A 24,187-nucleotide genomic window follows, 5' to 3' on the forward strand; every position below is an offset into this window, starting at 1 on the left:
AAGAACTGAGCTGACTTTGCCTTAAATCAAAAGGATGGATAGGTGGTCAGCATCCCTGGAATTGAGAGGCTAAGATGCAGGCTGCCAAATACAAAAACAAGGCAAGAACAAAACAAAAAACTCTCCCAGCCTCTGTTTTGAGGCTGCACCTGCTCTGGCTCAGATACACACATTTCAGGTGTGGAAGGGTATCTCCCAGCTTGAGCAGCTGGTCCCAGGAGCTGTGCTGTCCTCTGGAGAGCAGGGTGTCTGTGTTCCTGTTGGCACTGTGCATCTCGCAACACGTGCTCACAGACTGCGTTCACATCTCAATCGCAGAGCTCTGTACTCGTGACACATTTACGATGGATTGCTGAACACTGAACCTGTGGCACCCGTTTGTCTTCTGCTCCCTCCTGCTTGCCCCAGTCCATCCTTAGTGAAAAGTCTCACTCTTTCCTCAACCTTTTGCACTCTCCAGCTGTGCACCGGTTGGAGCTCACTTGAGGCTACTTTTGATCCAAACTCCGGGAGACTTTGTGCAGCAGTCCCAAAGAGTCTCCTCTCCATGCCTGTCCTGTTGCAGCTTTGTCCTTTGTTTCCCAGGCGTGAGGGACTCCTGCCTTTTGCAGCCCTCTCCGGCTCAGCTGGCCAGCCCTCCTTCAGCCAGGCTCTTGAGAAATCTTCGTGGAGAGTTAGACCTGGCAGATGGAGGCTGTTACCTCATTCCACAAAAATGCTTTGTTATTGAGAAAATGGAAACTGTCTGAGGTTTGGGAGCTGAATAGAGTCATTGGTGTCTGTTTTAACCGCAGTTTGGTGGTGACTGCTGAAAGTTCCCCTCTCCGAGCATTCCCTTTTCCTACACCCATAATCTTCAAGTCAACGGAGAGCTGCAGGGATTTAACTCATTAGCTGAGCAAATGCTGAATACTGTTGCATACTTTGCAGGAACTTTGCTAAACCCTCAGCATCTTCCAGCAAAAGAAAAATGGCTATCCAATAAATAACCCTTTGCAAACTGTTGGCCAGAAAAGTGATCCCTATGGATACTAAGCCAAATTCAACTCTTTTTTACAATCTCAGCTGTGCCTCTTGTTTACTTGATTTTTAAAAAGCTGTATGAAGATTATGCAGGAACTTCTTGGAGAGAAAAGGCATGCATGGAGGCTTATGTTTTGTAATGCTTTAACACAGGTATCTGAATACCAGTTCTGAAGAGAAATTTCATCAGTAATTTTTAAAAGGTGATTTCGGCACTGGGGATTTGGGAGCATAGGAGAAAGAATAAAAATAGGGATTGAACTATTTGCAAGCTGGTTTTCATATTGCTGTGAATAGTGACTTGAGTTAGTACAGAAGAGCACTAACCTAAATACAAGACTTGTTTTAGTTAACATATTTGTATGCATTTGTGAAACTGTGGCATCTGATACCTCCTGCTGAGAATAGTGCATAAGCATTATTCACCAAGCACCCTAACAGAGCTGAAAGCGGCAGTGTTGGCTTTTTGGAAATAAAATGAACACTTTATTTATGTATTTTTAAACTAATGAATCTTAGCGGGCCAAATGAATGGCTTCCAGCTGCTACAGATGGTTTTTACATGACTAAATATTTTGGTGCATAGAAAAACCTAGAATACTGGAACCACAAGATATTAAATATTTAATTATTACCCCAGAATATAAATACGGCCTTGATATTTTGAATTTGTTAACGCAAATTTCAAGTGTTCACTTAGAAATTCATCAATTAATGCGGTTCCGATCTCGTTATCTGGGAAGAAGAGTGACTACTCAGCATCTTCTCCAAGTTTCTTTAAATGTCGGAGTGGGTTTCAGTAACAGGAATTTGCTTAACTGGAGAAATAATCCCAGCCGTTTCAGGCAGAACCCAGGATCAGTACTTTAGCTGTAATGAACTGTTTCCGTTCTAGATCCCTGCTTTCTGTGGGTTTACAGTGTAACCATAAAAATCCTTTCCAGGCTGAGCTCTGCCTCCTGAGGTCTTTGGGAGGTTTTTTAATATAAAATGCAAATTGTAAAAACAATTAGCAGTTGATTTTTTTAGGCTGTATCTTACCAGTTTAGAGCCCATTCTAGACATGCGTTGGTTTTGTAACTGTAAAGCAACCTTATTTCTTGAATGATCCAAGCCCACAGGATTTCCCTCATGTGAGTGTATCAGAGGTTAGGTAATTTCTGTTGTAGTTTAGATATGTGTGGCTGCAGATCATGCCATTTTCCGCTAAAACTGCGTGCATAGTAACTCAGTACTGCTGGTGAAAAATGTCTGCTTTTTAAGGCTCTTCTAATGAAACAAAAGAAAATGAGTGATATGTCTATCTGAAAGGCCTAACTTCAGCATGGTTGAAGACAAAAATTCCTCTCTGAGGTCCACATCTGATGGCAGTATTCCTAGATATTGCTTAGGATGTGAAGATGGTGAAGAAAGAACAGCAACAAAAAAAGTGGGTCCAGAACTGTCTCTGACTGCAAGGACTACTTTTGTCAGCATCACGCTGACACCATCGCATACTAGCCTAAGCTGCTGACTTTTGCCAGGCTTTTGACCTCATCTTGGAATTCCACTACCCTCATTTAAGGAAAACATGGCTTTTTGTAGTCTCAAGAACTAATACAGTTTGAACTGGTGTGTAACTCCTGGTGCTACACTACTCCAGTGCCTTCTTTCAGCTCAGCATGCTCACTTTTAAAGCCCAACGTTTCAATAGTAGGAGCAACTAGCAAAGGCATGGTGTTACTTGGTCGAAAGATCTGGAGTCTGGATTAACTGTACTTTGCACAGCACTGTGTCTGTCTGTCATAGAACGGTTTGAGTTGGAAGGGACCTTAAAGATCATGTCTTTGTCTTCCTTCCTTTTTCCCCTGCGTCTCGCAAAGAGTTCAGTTTGTGGAATCTGTTGGGACATACATCTATAACATGCATTAGTGTCACAGTTCCCAGGCTGACGGGGATATGTGCTGCATCTCAGAAGGAGAAGAAAGATGGACAGGGACTTGGATCTTGGTTCCATTTTTAGTTCTACCAGGCTTGCCTTGTGCCAAAAACCCTCTGAGGTGCAAATCCCAGTAGGGAGATAAAATAACACCCTGCCCTGCAGGTATTATAAGGGTAAATAATGTTTTTGCTGGTGACAGCTGTTACGGAATTGAGGAAGCAGCAATCCTATGAGAGGTACAGGGGTGCCAGATCTGTGGAAACTGAGCACTCTTGCATTTATGGTCTTGCACTGGATCGTCATAAATATTTCTGTTATTTGCAGTAGGGAGTCAGGGAGCTAAACTACTTTCCAAGTAAAGAAACTAATCCTTTAGCTTGTGTCCTTAAATGTGGATTAGTTATTCTCATCTGCCTCTTTTCTCAGCACATGGAAATTTTCAAACAGAAAAGTCAGCTTTTAAATTTTAAGGCATTTCAGTGGCTACCTTTAACCCAGTGAACACTTCGTATCAAGAAAATTGCTGTGATGCCTAACTCGGAGGGTTCTGGAATATGTAGAGTAGTAGTGGTGCTTACTAAAGAGTCATTAATAGCAAAAAGTACAGTGTGTTGCATGTAACTCAGCCAAAAGAAGTTTTATTTCTAGCATTTCTCAACCCTATGCAAACATCATGTAACTCACAGGAAGATTAAATCTGGCCCATTGTGCTTGTATAGAAGTCTTGGATGTGTTGCTTTTGGAGAGCCTGAAGAGCTGTATGTGGAAAATCAGAAATGCATTTCAGGTTGGTGAAGGTGTTAGACCATATGCACAGACTATATCATGCTTCATGCTCTGTGAAACAATGACTCAACTAAGGAATGATGAAGTCGATGAAGTAAGTGCTTTCAGATCCTTGATAGCTTTGAGTTTTAACTTTAGAAAAAGACACAGAGCAGAACTTTGAATAAGAGTGGAAGAGGGCAATCCAGGGATTTTGAGTAACTGAGTCGCAAGTAGATCATGCTGTTTGAATAACACAGGCCCTTTCCAGTGGAAATCAAGGAGTTCTGTGGCTCACCTGGTTAGCACCTGACTTGGTAAGTCAGGCTAATAATAATGTTCATTAGCTTTTCACTTTCTGTTAGGAGTTTTGCTTGTTCTCTCTTTTTTTTTTTTTTTTTTTCCTGTCATCGTGACATTGAGAAATAGAAAGGGTTTGGAAATGAACTCTATCTACACAAAATTGGAATCTGAATTCTTATGTCTCTTACAAAAATTTAGAGTAACTTGAATTGTAAGTGTCCAATTTCTAGTCACAAGTAATGACATTTAAACCTCTGTAGGAAATGCAATCCCTGTGCTGATGTCACCCTCTGGTTTATGATGTGCCTGCTTTTTGTTTCTGGGCAAGCACTTGAGTGTTGTGCTAGCGAAGTGATGATTTACTAGTGCAGTCCCTTGCTGGTCGCACCTGCTCTAACTGTCTGCGGTGTGAGTCATTGGGAGAGCCACCCTCGGCTGCTTCGCAGGGCGCTGCTGTCGCTGAGGCTGTTGGGTTTGACGCCGGTCCATCCCGTTCTGCAATGCAAGGTAACAGAGAACTGATGTGAGTTTTTGTTTCCAGGGGTTTGCTAGTTTGGGACAAGTAGCTTGTAAATAGAGCATTTTTGTTCTGGTTGGTTAGGAGAACAGAGGGAGGGTTATTAGAGTGTTGGTGGTATCTTGTGGCAGTGAAGCTCATGGTCCTCAAACTGCCTGAGCATGGAAACAGCTTTGGGAAATCTTTCGATCTAGTCAGAGAGCAGGTTGCTGTTGCTTCCTTCAGTGAACGCGCGCGGAGCATCTTCTCTGCAGCAAAAAAAAGGGGGCTTTGCTTCACGTCTGCTGCTTCAGGGGCTGAAACATCAACTCTTCTTGCTCTTCACCTGAAAGTTGTCATGGGAGGAGCCTCAGTTAAAATTCTGACCTTTTGGTTCCTTTTTAATCTGTAACAAATGTGTTTCATGTAGGTTTCCTTGTAAATCTCAGATTTGACTGAGAGAATGAGGTTCTGTAAACGAGCCACAGACCTGGATCAGGGGCTCTCTAATATTGTTACTTCTTTTCTGTTCATGTGGGGGTTTTCCTGTAAAGGAGCAGTTTTTCTCTCTTTATGAGTTTTTAGGCACCGTCAGCACATGTGCTTTACCGTGCCGCCTGCCAGCAGCAGTGCTCCATGTTGCCCAGACCGAAGTGCTGCCAGCGTGGTGAGCAGCAGCACTAGTTCAGACCGACGCGTCCAGCGGGCAGGGCCATAGGTGTTGGAAACTGAATGTGTAGCTGCATGATGTAAAGGCGTTCGTAAATTTTTGTGAGCATCTGTGCCCCTTAAAATAGCTGTTTCCACTTAGTCTTTTGGATGTGGCACCCATTTTTCCTTTCATGGGTACCACCAAAGACTCTTAATCTCAGTGTGGCAGCACAGCATGGCAGAAATTGGAAAGTACTTTGCATCTTGCAGATTTCTTTTTAGTGCTTGCACAGAGTTATTTCTTAGAGATTTTATGTAAAATACGTGACAATTACAATTGATGGCTTCTATTGTTTAAAGTGTAGAGTACTTAAGAGTAACTTTTAAAGGGGCCGGTGAGAAATGCGTCAGGGAGGAGACTGATCTGAAGATAACCAGCACTGTATAGTAAAAGTAAATGACACCTGATGACCAGATCACCTAGCAGAGAAATCTGCAGCCACAGAAGGAAACTTGTTTCCCTTCGACGTTGGCAGGGCAGCGGCTAAGGGAAGAGGTTGTCTTCCTCTCCCGGCGGTGCCCTGCCTGGCCCTATTCGGGGCTTTCTTGAACTCTCGAGGGCTCAGCTGTGCTCTCCTTGCAGAGCCCTACCTTTTTTCGGGGGGGTGCAGCTGGCACATACAGCATCTCCCAGGCAACAGATGATCTTAGTTTTGTGTCCGATCACAGGCAAGCAGTTCTCGGGATGGTAACCTGAGACAATTTGTCATTGGCAGGGTTCAGTCCTTCCCCAGATTTAGAAGCTGCTCGCATGCTGCAGGCTACGGAGCTGTGATTGCCTTTGCTTGCAAGGGACACCAGCAGCTGTAAAAAGTACTTTAGAGGGAGACTGTCCTTGCTTCTAGTGCAAATAGCCAGCACAGGTGGAGAGGCACAGGGTTAGTGATTGGGACGGTGGGAGAGAGGCTGCTGGGCAAGAGCTTGTGTGGCCCACGAGTGTCATTGCAGCGTCTCCCCTGTCACCTCCTGGCTTTCTCTTCGCTCTGCTGATTTTGCATGCAGGTGGAGAGCCCTAAAAGGCACAAAACTGCCATGGTTACAATGCAGGTTACCTTTCTCAGCCAGTATGTCTGCTTATATGCAAGAAACCAACTACAAATGCTCATGTTTGGGAGACAAAGAATCAAATCGGAAAAGGGAATATTTTGACCAAATTTGGTGAAAAAATTCACTTTGCCCTTTAAGTAATAGGCACGCATTAAATAAAACATGTCTGGTTTATAAGTCTTTTCCTGCTACTGTAAGTCAAAGTTGCTTTGTTTATTTAAAAAAAAAACTGAAGTTGAGGAGAGCCTTAATCAGCAAAAGAGCTGCCAGGCTTTCTGGAGAAGACAGTAAGGGATTGGGCTCAGACCACGCAGGTTTGCTTTTCAGCATATGCACACTGTGACTGCACACTGTGACTGCATTCGTCCCCTGCAGCCTGTCCAGAAGCTCACGTGCATGCTTGTTCAGAAGCAGCCCCCTGATTGCCTTTACGTGCAAAAGAGAGGTATAATCTCGTAAGTACCTTTTATTCAGGGACTATAAAAAGCTTTGTAAACAATAACTTAAATTATGTGTCACCTCAGAAATAAGAATGGCTTCATCCTCAATTTAAAAAACAGCTGCCTCTAAGGGAAAGAAAAGTGAAAACTACAGCACAAGGTTAGAATTGTAAGAGAACTTTAGGGAAATAGAGCGGAATTCCATTATTTTGCAGTGCTATCTGTACTGGGATGCACAGACCCCAAGAGCTAGCAGCTAGAACAGTCAGATTATTTCCTCTGCATATAGGCTGTGATGTCTGTTTGAATTGCAAGATTCTTGTGTGCTGAGCAGATCTAAGATGAAGGTAAATTGGCCTCAGTGTGCAGTTAGTCATTTCCTGTCATGCTTTCATGTTTGAATTCTAGTGTACTGGATATGACCTTTATTTCATGGGGCAAAGAGATTTTGAAACACTACTGCTGGAGTCCTGGGTTTGTGCAGTTGGATAAGCAGTTAGGCATTTATATGGCTATGGGCCAACTTTGCTGGGTTACACGGGCATTAATCAATTCAGTCCAAAATTAAACTTTCATTGCTAGATTATAATCCTCACAACATGCTTATTGTTTGGGACTCCCTTTTTCGTTCTGTAATAGTCAGGGCTTTATAAAGATCTCACTGGGTTTCTGCACTTGGAAGGTTTAGGGCATCCTAGGCTCTGTGCAACAGAGTTCTGTCTTTTGAGTTTGGGGCATGGATGCATTTCGCCGTTTGATCTTTGTGGTCATATGTTTGTTTCTGGAGAATACGGACTTCATGCAGGGGCCCTGTACCTCGTGCAATGTTGTAATTGCAATGATGTGTGGTGTTACGAGGCTGTAGCACACGGAACAAGAAAACATATGGCACAACAGGTAGGTGACATGAGGCACCTTATCTACCAATTCATAGGTTCATGTACATTTATATATACTCTCTTCATGACTTTCTTGAAGAAACCTAATCCAGTTGTGATCCCTTCCCACCAGCTTTTCTTGTCCGTCACTTCATAATGACATGGGCAAAGAAGGTTCACAGATAAATTATACCACTTCTAAGCAATGGGCATTTCACGGCCCACATCAGCTTCTGCCTAGACCTGGTGTGAAACCTGGGGCCTGGAGGCCAGCCACTGCCCATTAATTTGTTTTATATGGTTGATGACTATCTTTAGGGTTTGTTTTGTGTTCTTGCATTACTGTTTGTTGCCAGTAGGATGATGGTTAAGGTACGGTCTCCTCAATATGTCTGAAAGGCATAAGCACAAGCTTATGAGCAACAAGTTCCTCGTTCTTGCCCGATTTTCAAGTTGAAAGAGGAAAACTAAGGGAATTTCTGGATTTGACATTGGCAGACTCTCATGATGTGATTTGGCAAGCACCCACTAGCTGATGGCATTTTTGCCAGGGCTGTTGAGGCTGAGACATGACAGGCAGATGGGAATTATGTGTGTTCCCATGGTGGGGATGTTGTGTGAGCGGATGGTGCAGTCCAACACTGGCAGACTCTTTGCAGTGACACTGGAAGTGCTGCTGCTGGGCTGGTGTTACGCCCCCTGACTGTCACAAATAAGGAAAGCCTGAAGATTGTGTGCACTCCAATGGTTTTGATGTCACTGTTACCATAAATGAATGGGAGTGTATCCTTTCTTAAATGAGATGACTAATGTGCTTGAGAGGAGAAGGGAGCAGGAGTTCAGAAAGCAATTGCACACCTGTTCCTTGCTTCTTTTTAAGAATTGATACGAGCAACCATTTCCCTGGACTGTGACTCCCACTCCTCTGATCACACCGAAGCTCCTATGATCAGTCGCGCTCTCGAAACTTGGCTCCAGCATCTTTCTTCCTATTATGGTCAACCTGGCCATGTCTGCAGCTGCTGCCCTGCAGCCAGTTACAAGCTTCAGTAGCAGACTGGCTTGGTGCGAGCTATTGCTGCCAGCAGGCTCCTGCTTGGTCAGTGTTGCACATGGCAGGAGAAGGTACCTGCGATGTGGAGCTTGGGCCAGGCTGGCGCTCTGTTCTCCCAAGCCTCTTCAGAGACCAGCCAGAATCTCTTCTGGCATGTTTTTAAGCCACAGGTTTCTTAACCGTCTGGTAAAAGGGACTTCATTTGGCTGGGGAGGAGTTTCTGATGTGTTCATATCTTACTCCTCTGCTCTTGGACTTCCTCCTTCAGTTAAGTGGTCTCTTTGAATCATGACAGGCCCAAACTGCCCAAATGGTTTCAATTCCTGATCTGTTGAGTGTACAGAATTTGCTTACTTTGCATAGATTTTCAATAAGATTAACAGCTGATCTCTTGAGCAAACACTGGGTTTTAATGTCAGCAGAATGACATAGGCTGCTTGTTCTGAATGTGTCTTAACAGCTCTGCTGCTGTTAGCTGTGCTCTCGATAGAGGGGAGGGATTTTGTTCAGAACCTGAAATAGTTAATTAACCCTTACAGGTGTTTAGTAATAAATTTTTAACTCTGAAATTGTTCCTTCCTTTCTTTCTGGGCAGATTTTTTCATTTTATGGTTGCATAGTAGGGACTCTTAAGCTTCTTACTCTGACCCTGGTAGAATTAACTTTCCTTAAAGAAAATAAGTCTAGAGCAAAGGCTGAATTGTCTGTTGCCTTTCTCCTTGTCAGCCTGCACTCTGCTGTCCCTCTGTTGAGTTTTTGGAATGTGGCTGGACACAGTGAAGGTGGGCACCCACAAGGAAGCTTGGCGTTTCTCACTGGTGTTGTTCGAATAGATCCTTTCTTTCTCTTCCTCCAAACCATATATCTTCATGCTCACTGTGTGGATGCTTTAGCTCACAGCTGGATTCAGGGGACCTGCTTAGGTAGGAAGGATGTGGGGAGGAAAGGGACGGAAGGAGCTGAAAACCAAATGCAAAGCAAGGTCTTGGCCACAAGAAATTACAATTTGAATCTCAGATGGGCAAACCCGCCTGGTTTTCCACTGTAGCATGGAAAATTGGATCCCCCTGCAACTGCGGCCTCATTAAAAAGAGATTCTTTAAAGGGTAGAGAAGGAGCAAAAGTCCCAGAGTGCACAAATACTGGCTTAGAACTTTGTCCCATTACCTTGTATGGGGATGCTGCCTTGTGAGAGCCTGACTTGTTAGCAGCAGGTTTTCCTTTCGCATAGGAAAAGTTTTGTTTTAAGTTTCCTTATCTTAGGAGAAAGAATGAGAAATTTAGTACTGGGGGAAAAAGGTCTATGAACTGATTGGTGTTATGAAACCAGAGCAGAGTTTTGGAGTTCCTTAGGACCCTGAACTTCCTGACAGCCCGGCTCCCCACTCCCGCAGGCACAACAGCTCACGGCCTCAGGGTGTTGAGATTTCTTGCAGACCCAGCCATGCCTACTGGAGAGTCTGTAAGCACATCAAGGCCAAAACTATTTCCATGTGCGGATAGCTGACTCTGCGTATGGTCTCTCTAAGGTTTGTTGGCCTTCCTGAGAGACCTGGCCAAACGTTTGTGGTAATTCAAAAATTTAATTTAAACTTTAAAAAAGCATTGCCGCTTTCCAGATCTTTTGAGTATATCTGGTCTGGCAGAATTCAGCAGGTACTTGGACCAGGTGTCAGTGGTCCTCTTCCTCCCAGAATCAGTGTTGCTGGCGTTACAAGAAAGCATGAAAGTGAGCCTGGCCTCCTGGAGATGGTGCCTCCTGGAGATGCATCCCATCACCTCCTCCTCTGTAGAATAATGCTGATACAGAAAATAAATATTAGCATACATATTGTGGCATGTCACTAATGTATAAAGTGATAAAGATGCTTCCTGTGTCTCAGCCTGTTGTTTGAGGCAGAGGGCACCTCTTCTTGTACCTGCCAGAGCCAGGCTTTGTCTCTATGCGCTCTCATTGCACTTGTAACCTCACTCTTTAGCCTCTCCTCTCTGCAGGAGGCTGCTTTTGGGTAGGACTGGGCTCTGTGTATCTGCCCTTAGCAGCACCCTCCTGGAACCCTCTTGCTCCATGCAGGCAGTGCTGCGTGCGAAGGCACCGCTCAGCTTTGGCGTGCCCACACCTCTGCTGCACAGCTGCAACCTCATGCGGGTCCAGCACAGCGGTGGCGGCCGTGCCCTGCACCGCAGCCCTTCGCCGTTGCTCGCCTCGGAGCGGGTGTGATGTCTCAGTCACGACTGCAAACAGTGCAGTGCTTCCTGCAGGGCGCCTCTGGGCAGGCTGTGGGCTGATGTCAGGTGAGATTCCCTTGGTTTAAGGGTAAGATCAGACATTTGTTGGACCGTTGTGCTTTTAGCACTTACTTGGATCTATATGCAGAACTGTCGGGAGGAGTCCATGGGATGTGTTTTTGTTCTTTGCGTGGAGGGCACCTCAGAGATCTCTTCTGAACATTAGGGTTAATTTGCCATTCTCAGAATGCATTAAAATCGTGCGACAATCTAGGTCTACCTTGTGACTTGTCAGGTGCTTGAACAGTTTCTGCTACTTCTTCCTCTCAAAGTTGTGGGCATTTTCAGGAAGCTGCCCACCTTGCTGAGCAAGGGTGATTTCTAACAGCGCTTATTTCATTTGAAATGCAGGCTGTTTCCTTGCAAGTGTGCCAGCCACTTTGCTGAATCTGTTGCAGAGCTCACAGCAGTCATGGGCTGCTCCGGGCAGGAGGTCGGTCTGCCGGAGCTGGGGGAAGCGACTGTGGTGCAGCTTGCTCAGCAGAGCTCAGCGTATGCACGTGCATAAGCACCGCATCCCAGCGGTGCAGGTGGGGGCTGCGTGGCTTTACACCCAGCTGATTCATTTGTCTCCTGCCGCCTCCTCTGAGGCCAACTGTAAGAACCAAATTTTCCCTACATGTTGGAGAAATGACGTTGTGCTGGTGATGGGGGAACTGCCAGGTGAGGTCCGTGGCGAGGACTCTGCTCCTCACCGTGCCAGAGCCCCCCGGAGCAGCCCTTCATCCCTGAGATTTCCGAGCTGTCCGTGGGGAGGCTCAGGCTGGAATGGAAGCTCAGAGGCGAGATCTGAGGGCAGCAAGTGACTCAGTGGTGCTGCGAGCAGGCGGGTGAAGGCTTGACGCAACGTCGCTCCGAAGGGTGCTCCGAGCAGGCTGGGTCTGGCTGGGTTACCCTGATGAAACACTCGGCACCTTTCTGGCACGCTGCCTCCAGCCTCTCACCCGAAAGCAGGATCTCCTGTAACAGCAGATGGGGGATGTTGTTCTCACTGTGCCAGGTCTACAGCCGCGCTCGTGGGTTTGGGAGCAGAGCAAGAGGGTACAGGCAGAGGTAGCAGCGTGTGGAAGTGCGGAGAGACCTGCGCAGCACCCCGGAGAGCCAGCCCCCGCTCCCCCCCCGGACAGCCTGGTCTGGCCGTGCCAGCCCCTGGCTGGGGCACACGGTGACCCTGAGCGGATCCGCAGAAACAGCGTCAGGAATTGTGGACTGAAAACGTTCCCAGCCTAACGGAGGGGCTGGAGCTGCTCCTCAGAGCAAGCAGCTGGTTTCCCTTTTAGGGTCGGTGGCAGGCAGAAACAATTTCACGCAGATTCCAGGACCCATAATGGTTCTGGAAAGCCAACAGGAACAAAAAACGTTCTTCTCCTCTTCTGACCTTGGAGCGCGTTGAGGACCGTCTTCCAAAGCCTTGTCCCTGGATGGTTTCATCCCTACATGGGGAATGCTCGCCTGTCCCAGCGTGGCTGTGCTTTCTCTTTTGCGTGCCTGTTTAGGTGTGAACTGCAACTGCACAAGGTGTGCTCAGAGCAGACCAGGGAAGATGAGAATAGGCAGGAACCTGACAGACTGTCAAAGGCAGGTCTGTTCCTGTGTCCCGGAAAGATTAAGTGTTTCCCTAGGAATAGCCTTATGGGTTGCTCTAGGATCACTTTGTGGAGCAGCTGGTTGTGACCTGACAACAAACAACAAACTGGTGTGAAGTTACACAGGGTCGTAGGTTCACCACATACATGGGACCTCTCGCTGAGGGAGTTCATTGTAGCAGGAATCGTCTCAAAAGGCTGGTTAAACTCTTAAGGGATTGCATGCAGCAGAAGCCTGGCCCTGGACAGTCTGTACTGTCTGCTTTGCATAATAGGTCCCCAGTTTATGGACACTAAAATTAATGTAATAATCTCCTGGGGCTGTTGCTAAGCCATCTGCTGTGTTGCTGTGGACAATGACACCGGGGTGGTGTTAGGTGCGTGTTGCTCTCTAATTAGAAAGTGGACTCTGCTGTGTGTCCTTGACAAATTGCTGACCTTTCTCATACGTGAAGCTATTCTGAGCTCTGTTCCAGACTGATCACATTTGCATCCCGGAGCACTTTAAATGTTGTTTGTGAGAGGAGCTCTTGTTCCCAAGGCTGTTTGTTCATGGGCACAGGAGAGGAACTGAACTTCCTTTCCTCCATGAGCACAGCTATATCTGTCAACGGGAAAGGGTAGGCAGCTGGCAGGCATATATCTGTTGTTTATTTTTGCCCTCAGACAGCTAGCGTGACAGCTGAGAGAATACCCTACATCCAGCTCCACCGTCCCCCACATACAAGGGACCTGCTTCAGTAGACCTTGTCCCTCAGGGACCACAGCCATCTGGTAATGGGCAAGCAAACATTTTGCAACTGGAATCCCGTCATTTTAGGGCAACACCTTGGTTAGCATTTGAGGGTGTTACTTACATCAGCCTAGCACACAGCTAATGTTTACAGGGTGGTGCGGACTGCAAAGTATGAGCACATGCTAATTAGCACGCATAGTGACTGCCTATATTGTGCCTTTTAAATCTGAGCCTCAATTAAAGGGGTTTTTTTAATGCATTTTAAAACTCCACCTCTTTTCATCATGAGTGCAGACAATTTCCAGGTTCCTCATTACAATCACAGTAAAAATTGTGGGCTCTTGTGCTATTTCTTTTACTCTATTTCTTTTGTCCCACCTTCCTCTTCTCCATGAAGTTGGTCTCTGGCAGTACCATGTCCTCAGGGGTGAAGATGCAGAATTTGCTTTGGCGTTGCATAGGGCTTTGACACCCCTGCCCAGCACTGCATGTGAGACCAGAACAAAGAGAGCAAACAGCTTATCTAATACAAATAACCCTGAGCAAACTTCCTGGGCCTGTTCTTTCTTCTGTGGAAAAGGCAGTGCAGAGTCTGATCCCGTACGGTCTCGTAGCACTCTCGGCCACGTGACGCTCTTGGGACTTGCTCTGCTGGCAGTCCATGCATCTGCCAGCCCGCTCGGACCCTGCAGCCTGGAGAGCAGGAGCTTGGCTCACGCAGCGTGCTACAGACATAGGTAGACTTTGGGGAGAAACTACTCAAAGTGGAGGCAAGCACGGCATGCTGCTTTAGGGTCTTCCTCAGTATATCGCCTTCAGAGGGTTTACATGGTTTTCACTTCCTCTGCCGCAGTTGCTCTGTGTCGCACACCCTGCGAAGAAAGCAGCGCTGCAGGGCACCCACTGGCACTGCCTGCGGTCTTGCCAGTGAGCGCAGGCCGAGGGCTTCAGCCCGCAGAAGGCTAGCTGGGGGTCCTGGTGGGCTCAGGAGTGCCAGGTGGGCTCAGGAGTGCCAGCTGCCCTCAGTGGTGGAGGAGACGAGGACTGGCACTGCCAGGGGCCTGGGTGACAAGCAGCATTTGGGATTGAAATGTTCCTGACCTGTGACCTTTTTTTTTTAATCCCTGTGTTGATCATGGTGATAGCTCAGCTGCCCCAGGGGAGCAGGGGTCCCCGAGCAGAGCCCCGAGCACTTGCTGTACTTGCTGTAGCTCTCCTGTGGTTTGCTGGCTGCCACTGGGTCCCCAGGGTGCTTGTGGGGCCGGGGGCCGGCGCCTGCTTGGGGCAGCAGCACCCGCCTCCTCACGGTAGTTTGTGGTTCAGGGGTGCGAGAGCCCCAGCAGTCCTTGGTGGGTTTATCCTGCCCACCTCCTACCCCTGCCGCACAGGGAAATGCTGTCCCTTGTTTTGAGTTTGGGGACCAGGGCTCCCGGAGGGACGGTGTCAGGGTCAGGTGCAGCAGTGCTCATGAGGCTGGGTCCATGTCGCCGGTAAAACCCAAGGCTTCTCCATTCAAGTTGGTTTTCCTTCCCTCGCATTTTCTGCTGTCCTCTGACCTCGTATTGCAGGACCACAGAGATAAAGCGCAGTGAGCAAGCGTGGCAGCTCCCCGCTCTGGCGGTACCATGGCTCCCAGGGTAGGAGTGCTCATTAGCGGCCCTTTTATTACAGCCACACCTTGGAAAGTTCCCTTCAACAGCGCTGGGAGGAGGAGGGTAATTAATTTGATTTTCATTCTTTGCCAGAGAGAAAGGTCCCATGTGGCTTCAGGGAGCGAAGGCAAGTGGGGTGGCAGAGGAGGAGCAGTGAGTGAGAAGCAGCCAGGAGCCATGCGGGGTGCTGGGGGGTGCGGGAGCTGCTGCCCGCAGCAGGCAGGGTGAGCACCCACCTCAGGGGCTGCCCCAGAGGGAGGGGGTGCCGGGGGGCCAGCCCAGGCTGGGGGCACAGCTGGGGCAGCAGCTCCAGTTCGGCACCCTGGCACCCATGCGGCTCCCCTGTGCAAACCACCCCGAGCTGCCCCGTCTCCAGTAACAGACTGGAAATTGCCTGGCCTGGGCCACCTCGTTCCATGGGCAGCGAGTCTGGGGCTGCCAGCTGGGGCTCTTGAGGACGGGCTCGGCGGAGCGGTGGCCCCAAGCCCGCAACTGCTCGCAGGGGCATGCTGTGGAGCTGCTCCCGCAGCCGCAGCCACGCGCAGCAGCCTGCCACGCTGGAGGGCACGGAGCGGTCAGCGGAGCAGGCAGCGGCCGGGGCAGCAGCTGGGCAATGAGAGCATCTGAAAAGGGACTTTGTTCCCTCTCTGTTGGTCACGTAGCCATGTGGGAACACTAGATTTATTCACCGGCAGTCCTATCGGCACATACCAGGCTTGACAACAGCTGGGAGCTGTGTGGCTTGACCAAGAATAGCCCTGGGGAGCTTACTGCCGTGAGTCAGAGCTGTCTGGATCAGCTCCTGCCCTGGAGGCTGCCACTGCAGCCGGGAAGCCCATGAGGAGGGAGGTGCAGGGGCTGGCGGTGAGCTCCCTGCCCCATTAAATGCTAAAGTGTAGACTGAGCCAGAATACCTCATTCTGAAGTGGGTGGGTTCATGAGGAAAACTGCAGTGTGCGGCACTCTGCAGCTGACTGCTCAGATGTAATTCCATGGGCTTGTCTACACTTGATAGCAACCTGTATTAAAGAAGGGTGTGATTTTGCAAGTGGAAAACTCCATATTTAGGAATAACCACGTTAAACCAAACAGAAGGAAGATACTCTTGTTCTGGAGTTAGTGCTCCCAAAGAAATCAAAATACTTCCACAAACGTCTTTCTTGTCTGAGAGGGAGACGAGGGGCAACAAGAGATGTCTGATCTCCTGTGTGCAGAACCCCCAACACCTCTATTGCTTGTAAAACACCAACCCTCCCCAACACTTTCTCCCTGAAGAGTGGTTTGTAGTTGGAGCAACATGTGCAAAATGGTTTGCTGGGATGTGGCTTCATAGCTGGGCACAGCGTGAGGTGCCTGATTTCTGCTTCCCTGTGGAGCAGCTGCTTTAACATTCTGGAGAAGGTCCAGAATTTGAAACGCTGACAGCCCCATCAGGCAGGGCATCAGCTCACAGGCCGTCAGGAGGAATCTTGCTGTTGGTCCAGGGCCATGCCGGTGGCTGAGCGTGGGTCTCTGAAGGGCTGCTTGGTAGACAGATCGGCCTCAAGGTGGCTGGCTCTCTGATGTGACAGCGGATGTGCACCCACACAGTGTGTGCATGGTCCTGTTTTCAGTGCCAAATCAAAACTTTTTCATGCAAAAAAATTGTCTCTTTTGGTTGTCATTTACACTTTGCTTCCCAGCAAGGAGGCAGACAGTGAGAAGCTCAACTGCACGCTTACATGTCTAGGTTTCTCTGAGTGGTGCCTAAGTGCTCCAGCTGTTGACCTTGAGTATAAACCTGAAGCAAGGTTCATCCCGGGCCCAGAATATGTGCAGGCTTTTTTGGAAGTGCGTACAGCCACAGAGCAGATACAGCAACTCAGGTCTGTGTCCTGTCCTGATAGCGGCTGTTGTTGGCTCAGTGCAGGATTCGTGGTCCTTGCCCTCCGGACATGGCAGGGCTGTGCAGGGACATCTCAGGCAGTGTAAGCTGATACTGACCCAGCATCTCCGCTGATCTCTTAGCAGGTGAAGGAGGCCCTCAGACTGGCACCATGACAGAGTGTTTTGACTGCGACAACTGCAAGGAGTCCTTGTATGGCCGCAAGTACATCCAGATGGACAATGGCCCGTACTGCATCCCCTGCTACGATGCCCACTTTGCCAACACCTGTGACGAATGCAAAGAGCTGATCGGCCACGACTGCAGAGTGAGTATGGGACCCCACAGCTGGGCAGGGCAGTTCCCTGGGGCCATCGGTCCCCTCCTCATCTCGGCTGTCCTCCCCAGGAGCTGTACTACGAGGATCGCCATTACCACGAGCACTGCTTTCGTTGCTTCCGCTGTGACCGTTCTCTGGCCGACGAGCCATTCACCTGCCAAGGCGAGGAGCTGCTGTGCAATGACTGCTACTGCAGCGAGTTCTCCTCCAAATGCGTTGCCTGCGAGAAGACAGTCATGCCAGGTAGGAGCGGACAGACTTGAGTACTGCAGTTTGCTCCTGATCCCAGCAGCATCAGCTGGGGCTGCAGGGTCCAACACTAGGGCAGCAAGGAAGAGAGCTGAATTTCTCCTCTCCTGCCCCACTGTCACTGCGTAGAGTGGGCCGGGCACTTTGCTTGTCTGGCAAGAGGGCAGGATCCTGAGCTGTGTGATCACCACAGCTGCCCTGTCTGTCTGTTCCCCTTTTTCATGGGGAAGTGAGCTGGGGAGGAGATAACAAAGGGTTTCCTGGGCATTTTCTGATGTGTGCTGACAAGAAGAGAAGGAACGACTGAAGGTGTGTGAGCGACTGAAGGTGTGTGAGCGTCTCTGGAGACGGCCTGAGGCAAAGGAGTGTCTTTGCTTGGCCATTCTGGCACAGTCTTCAGATGTAGGTTACAACAGGCGTCCCTGCCAGGTCCCTGCCACGGCCTGTGTGCCAGTGCTGGGGGCATGTTCCCGCAGCCCTTCCCTCGCGGCTGTGGGGTGGGCCTGGGGCCTCCTGTTCCCAGCTGCCTGTGGTCCTGCACTGCTGGGAGAGGGCAGGCACAGAGCCAGGTGTGCAGGACTGCAGTGTATCCTGCATAGCCTCCCATGTCCCCTATGTGTGCATGTGCTGCTCCCTCCTGTCACTGTGAACGGCTCTCTCTGCAGGATCCCGTAAGCTAGAGTACAACGGACAAACCTGGCATGAACATTGCTTCATATGCAGCAGCTGCCAGCAGCCCATCGGGTCACGATCCTTCATCCCAGACAAGAAGGATTATTACTGTGTCCCCTGTTACGAGAGCAAGTTTGCTCCTCGCTGCACTCGGTGCAAAAAGGTATGTCTGGCCTGACAGCCCAAAGCCCCCGAGTTCTCTGATCCAGGGGCACATTCCCCACCCCTGTCTGAGCCCCACCAGGGAAGGGTCCAGGTGCCAGCACCCTGGCTAGCTGCTGGTTCTGCACTGCGGCCCGTTTCCCCGTGCCCGTGTGTCACCAGCGTGCGCTCTCTTCCTGCAGACCCTGACCAAGGGAGGAGTGACTTACCGGGATGAGCCGTGGCACAAGGAGTGTTTCGTCTGCACAGGCTGCAAGACGCCCTTGGCTGGCCAGCAGTTCACCTCCCAGGATGACAACCCGTACTGCATCAAGTGCTTTGGGAACCTCTATGCCAAGAAGTGCAGTGCCTGCACAAAGCCCATCACAGGTGAGCAGAATGGCCGTGGTTACAGGGCGCTTCTGCAGAGCAGGGCATGACCTACCTGCCCTGTTTTCAGTCATGTGGTGACTTCTCTGGGTGAAGCTGCCCTCTCAGCTGCCCTGGCTGTGACCCAGGCCCACACGATGCTCGTACACATCTCCACCACCATGCAGGCTTGCTCAAGTGTCTCCAGGCACTTCAGGCCTCCCGAGGACAAATGCTGGGGAGTGCACGGTGTCCTCAGGCATGTCCCCCACAGAAACAACTGCAGCCGCTTTCCAAGGAACCCCATGAGAGAGGATCTCTTTGTTGCAGTGGTCCTAGGGCTCCTTGTGTCCCTTCATCTGCATCTTTCAAAGCAGTGAACTGTGCCCTTTGGGAGGAATTCCCTCTGCCCAGGGGTAAAGGCTCCCAAAATGACCCCTCACAGCGTGATCTCATGTCTCTAGCTTGCCTTGTTTGAGGCTGGTTGCCACGTCCTGTGGAAAGATTGCTCACAGACAGGGAAAGCCAGAGACTTCCAGCCATAGCTGGAGCAGGAACTGCTGCAGGGGAGTCTGGACCTGCTGCACCTGCCTAAGACAGGGGAAGCAGGGGGTCGTCTTCTGCAGAAACCCCTGAGAGGGTCTGGCCTCCTTCCTGTCCTCCCCCACTTGACCTTTCCCTTTGCAGCCCGTGTCTCGTGCTGCTGGGAAGGCAGGCAAAGCCATGAATCAGCTGGTGACTCAAAGGATGACTCTGGCTGAGGACAGGGCAGCTCCCGGGCACCCCGCTTCCCGTCTGGTCCTTATCAGTTTGTCACAGTCCCGGGGAGAAGAGGGTCACAGCCCACAAGTCCACCCGCTGCCGGCAGAGGAAGGAAGCTGCCCAGGGAGCCTCTGCAGGAGCCCGGGTCTGGGCTTGGTGGCAGGAGGGAGCTTCCCAGGATTTCACTAGCACTGTCCTTGGAAGGAGCTGCTCCAGGCAGTGCTGCCAGGAGCTCCTGACAGCCCCTCGTTTGCTGCGGTGGTGCAGCTCTGCTCCCTGCTCCTGTCTGGGGAGAAAATGGTGATTCTGGTCCGAGGATCTCAACCCTGCAAAATCTGGTGTGAAATCATTTTGGTGCTCTTCCTCCGCCAAGAGTGGAGATTTGTATTTCACATGTATTTGGTACTGGGGGGTGTTTGGGTGCCACAGTGCAGCACTGCGTGTGAAGACCTGACTCGGAGATGAACAGGACGACTCAGTCTGTGCAGGACGTTCATCCCAGTTTCCCCAGGGGTCTAATACTGCACTCTGTCCCTTCCGTAGGCTTTGGCGGTGGTAAATATGTCTCCTTTGAGGACCGTCACTGGCACCATAATTGCTTTAACTGTGCCCGCTGCAACACCTCGCTGGTTGGGAAAGGCTTCATCCCTGACAACGATGAGATCCTGTGCCGCGACTGCAGCAGCGACCTATGAGCCTCCGAGGACACCGTGGGGCAGGGGCATTCTCTATTCTTCAGGGTCTTTGTGCCAGATACCCCAACAACATTTCAGGGGCAGGGCACAAGGCACAGGAGATGGGGGCTGACCCCGAACCGTGGTGTGTTCAGGGGGTTCCTGTGCCTCTCCCTGAAGGCTAGAGTACGCTACGCTATGGCTCTGTGCAGAGTCAAAGCTAAATAAAGTTGAAAAAGGAGCTTCAAGGCCCCCCATTATTTACTCTTTCCTTTTGCTTCTTGTCTGACCAGGCACGAGCTGAGCCCAGGGCCCCAGCTGAGTAAAGGGCAGCAGCAGCAGCTTCAGTGTTGGGCTGCTGGATCTGCACGCTGGCAGCATGTATTTGCTCCCCCTGGCACAGTGCTGACTTTCCTCTTTTCCCCATGTGCTTCCCTTGCTCTGTGTGATACAAGGCAGCAGCTCCTGGTCCATGCGGCTTGGCCGTGCTGGCCTGTGTAGCGGATGGCTTTGCAGCACAGCCTTTCCGTACGTGCGGCTGGCCTGCAGCAACCCGGGCACGAAGGGCGTGCTCTGCCCCGTTTGGGAGGTTTGGGGACACCAGGCTGGAGTGTGGCCCAGAGAAAAGCATGTGTCCTGCCAGATGGGATCCACCTCTGGATTTCTGTAGCCACCTCACCGTTTGCGGGCCAGACCCTTTGCTCTGCACATCTCCGTGGAGATGCTGTCACGCAGAGGTGGATGAGGAGCTCAAATTGCTCGCAGGTACGGGGCGTTCTGCTCCCACCGCCTCCCTGCCCCCTACCCATCCATCTGTGCCATGATCTCCCACGGCTGCCTCTGCAGTGTCTGAGCTGGAGATGGTGGGTCTTGGCCCGCTGGTGGTCCCCCCTGAGATGTGCCTGGCTGAGCCCTGGAGAAGGGTGTGCTGAAGGCTGGGAGCACCTGCCCCATCCCTCTCATGGGGGACCGTGGGATGGGGACTGCCTTACTGAGCCCAGCCGCCAGCGGCACAGCTGACACTGAAGACCTTCTGTTTTTTTCGGGGAGGAGAGCGTTGCCCACAGGCTGTGCCTGCGCTCGCTGGCTGGTGGGAGCGCTGGAGGTGAGGGTCTGTGGGAGCGCAGGGCTCCAGCACGGAGGTGGGCCGAGGGGGCAGTTGGGGTGTCCACAGCCTGCTCCTGCCAGGGCTGAGCATGTCCCCCCGGGGCGGGCAGAGAGCGGCAGCTCCCCCAGCCACCCTCATCCCTTGCTGTGTCCCAAATGAGAAGTAAAGGAAAGGTGCACCTGGGCTGCCCTGAGGAGGGGCTTTGCATCTCCCAAGTCCCTGCGTTGACCCTAACTGCAAAATAGGACATCCTGAGCCATTCCAGACTTGCACGAGGGCTTGAGCCATCCTTGCCCAATGGCTGAGCTGGCCCAGGGCCCCACTAAGGCCCCTCTGCAGTGGGATGCTCATGCCTGCCTTGTCTCTACATCCCTTTTGCTTCTGTCTTGCTGGGGCACTTAGCTGACCCTGCTTTCTTGCTTAGACAGCCATGTGCTTTTCTGAAAGCATCTTCTTGTGGTTTTTTTTTTTTTCCTTTTGTATTCTTTTGTCATGAATATCTGTCATTTTGTAACCAACTGCAGGATGAAGGGGCTAGCCCCCCTCCACCCCCAGGCTTCACTTAGGAACAGAAAATGTTATGCATGTTGAAGTGTTATTAACTCTGTATTCACATCCTTGTTGAACCCTTGTTTGAAAGCTTTGATGCAGGCAAATCAGAGTTTGTGTTTGCTATTCTGAGGAGCTTGGAGCAGTCTCTAGAAGGAAGTGTCCTAAACCTCAGCCTCCTGTGTATTTCCTACAGCTTTATATAATAAACTGTTTTAGTGATGCTTGCTCTCATGTGTTTCTTGAACAGCAGGCACACGGCAGAGCACGGTCTGAGCAGTGTTGCAGCTCTGTGCTCAGCTTTGTCCTTGCCCCCAACCCCATACTGGGGATGGCCGATCCCCCCAGTGCTCACGCTTCCCCCTCCCCAAACCACAGGCCCAGCATCAGCTGTACCAGTCCCGTGGGTTATGGCGGAGGAACGTCAGCTCCCTCCTCCTGCTGTGGGGCAGCAGTGGGTTCCTGGTGCCGGGGCTGCCTGTCTGTCTGTGCCTGCCGTCTGTCCGGGCAGGCTGTTCTGCAGGACGGGCCCGAGCAGGACTCAGCTGGTGCCTGTGCTGCATGGGCACGATGCCTCCGGGCTGGGTGTCGAGGCAGGCTCAGCAGCAGCCAGGATGCTGCACTGCTGCGGGAGCTGGCCTGGATCGCTGTGATACCGAATCGTAGCCCGCTGTGCAGAAAAACTTCCTTCCCCCTGTGATATGTCCTCCCCGGTCTGCACACGTAGGCTCTCGGGAGGAGGTTTGGTGGGGAAGTTGCTGTAGTCTCCAGTTGGGGTAACAGTGGTCTCCTGGCAGCTTTCCCCGAAGCAGTGCATGCTCATTACTCACTTTTATCAGCCGGGGAGCCGTTTATTCCCCTAACATCTGAAACTATTTTCCACAGATTCCTTTACATTTACTAACAGCTGCCACGACTTCCTCTGGGCTCGCCGGCCCCAGCCCCCAGCACCCCGCTCTGTTCCCCCTGCACAGCGGCTTGGCTTCTGCGGGTGCTGCTCCAGCAGCACGACAGGCACGGCCCGCGGGGCTGCGGGGGACCACGGCGCTGGCTCTGTGCGTGCACGTTCTCGGCTCCTTCAAAGGCTCCTTCTCCGGTGGCTAATGGGTTTTTTCAAGTAAGATTTTTGTTGCTGTTGCCGCCCTGTGACCTGTGCCGGGCTCTGGTTTTGCTGCTGCTCAGCCTCAAAGGGTGAGCGAGCAGCTCCAGCCCTGGAGGTTTCCAGCTGAGCCTGTCCTCCACAGGAGCACCACAAACCCTTGTTTCTGCAGCGCTGTTTCCAGGGATTAACCACAAAAGGTTTCTGTACAAAGGGCCCCCGGGCTCCTCTTTCAGTCAGCCTCAAGAGCCTCACGTTTTCAGCCAAAAAAGGAAATGACCCAGCTGCACGTAGCACTGGAACATCTGGATTTTATCCCTGTCATGAATGGGTCATGGCTGTGCACAGCCCAGTGCCTGATTTACGGGAGGGGGAGGGTGATGTCATGCACAAACATCCCCCAAGACTCCCAGAGTGTGGGTCTAAAACAGTCGTGAAAATATTATTAAGCACAGGCGAACAGCGCAGGGGGGAGGGCAGGGCAGGGCCGGGGCTGCTGCGTGGGGTGAGGTGGGAGAAGGGAAACTCGCTGGGAGTCCAGGGCAGCACTGGGGGTGTAGAAAGAGGCCCCAGCACTAACCAAACGTGCCCGAGCTGTGCTCCCCTGCACCGCCAGCACAGGACTGGGGACTGTGTCTGCAGCCCCAATGGGCAGAGCCAGGTCCAAGCCACTGCCCGCACTGACCCCAGCGAGGTGTCCCAAAAGGGCTGCTTGCTCTGGGCCAGGCCACGTGTCGGGGTGAGAGCAGAGCCCTGCCATGGGCTGGCTGGTGCAGCCACAGGGCTTGGACGTGGACAGGGACGTGATGCTCCCCGGTGCCTGGAATCAGCCTTGTGTCACAGCCCAAGGCACCAGAAGCAGCTTAGCACAACGGTGACGATGGCTGCTCGCTGCTGGATGTGCAGTGGTGCCCGCGCTGGGCACATGCCGGCTGTGTGCTTTCCTCCCCTGGAGATGGGCACGGCTGCTCTGGGCTCAGGCTCGCTGCAGGCAGCGGTTTCGCTTCCCAGAGGCTTGTTCTCTTTCCAGCCAGAGTTTCCCCCGGAGAAGAGCTGAGCCACCGGCGTGTTGGGTACAGTCCGCACGGCAGCGACGTGTGCTGGTGTCCCAGAGCTGCATGGCTGGGGAGCGAGCTCTGCCTGCTCCTGCCTGCGGTTGGGCAGGAGGGAAGGACTAATTTCAGCTCCCAGCTGCCTGCCGGCGTTTGCCCCTTTTCAAGCTGTAGCTGCACACAGGTTCAGACAGCATGTCAGATTACTGTGCCGGTAATGCCTCATCTGAGCTCCCCAAACCAAGCACGGACCTGCCTTAGCTGCTCCTGCGTCCCTCCAGGTGACCGGTCAGGAGGCTGCGCTGGTGCTGGGTGAAGCCAGAGGCTCGGGCTTGACCCCACAATGGTAACAGGCAGGTCTCCAGGGCAATCGCTGCAGGTCGCAGGGCTGGTGGGAGAGCCAGTGT

The 24,187-nt window shown here is 51.3% G+C and overlaps 1 protein-coding gene across 5 annotated transcripts in view; it reads left to right on the plus strand.

Annotated features, from left to right (window-relative positions):
* Positions 1-21,852, plus strand: part of FHL3 (four and a half LIM domains 3) — a 31,592-nt gene extending 9,740 nt beyond the window's left edge. For 3 of the 5 annotated variants that reach the window (XM_049819961.1, XM_049819960.1, XM_049819958.1), the window contains exons 2-6: positions 16,909-17,093; positions 17,174-17,348; positions 18,020-18,189; positions 18,371-18,557; positions 19,842-21,852. In XM_049819961.1, coding sequence (XP_049675918.1) covers positions 16,938-17,093; positions 17,174-17,348; positions 18,020-18,189; positions 18,371-18,557; positions 19,842-19,993 — 840 coding nt within the window. In that variant the 5' untranslated portion in view covers positions 16,909-16,937 and the 3' untranslated portion in view covers positions 19,994-21,852. The remainder of the gene's footprint in view (positions 1-16,908; positions 17,094-17,173; positions 17,349-18,019; positions 18,190-18,370; positions 18,558-19,841) is intronic. The other 2 variants (XM_049819957.1, XM_049819956.1) reach the window with 1 other exon arrangement.
* The last annotated feature ends 2,335 nt before the right edge of the window (positions 21,853-24,187 follow it).

This window comes from Accipiter gentilis, chromosome 17, assembly GCF_929443795.1.
Source record: "Accipiter gentilis chromosome 17, bAccGen1.1, whole genome shotgun sequence".
Classification (NCBI taxonomy): Eukaryota; Metazoa; Chordata; class Aves; order Accipitriformes; family Accipitridae; genus Astur; species Astur gentilis.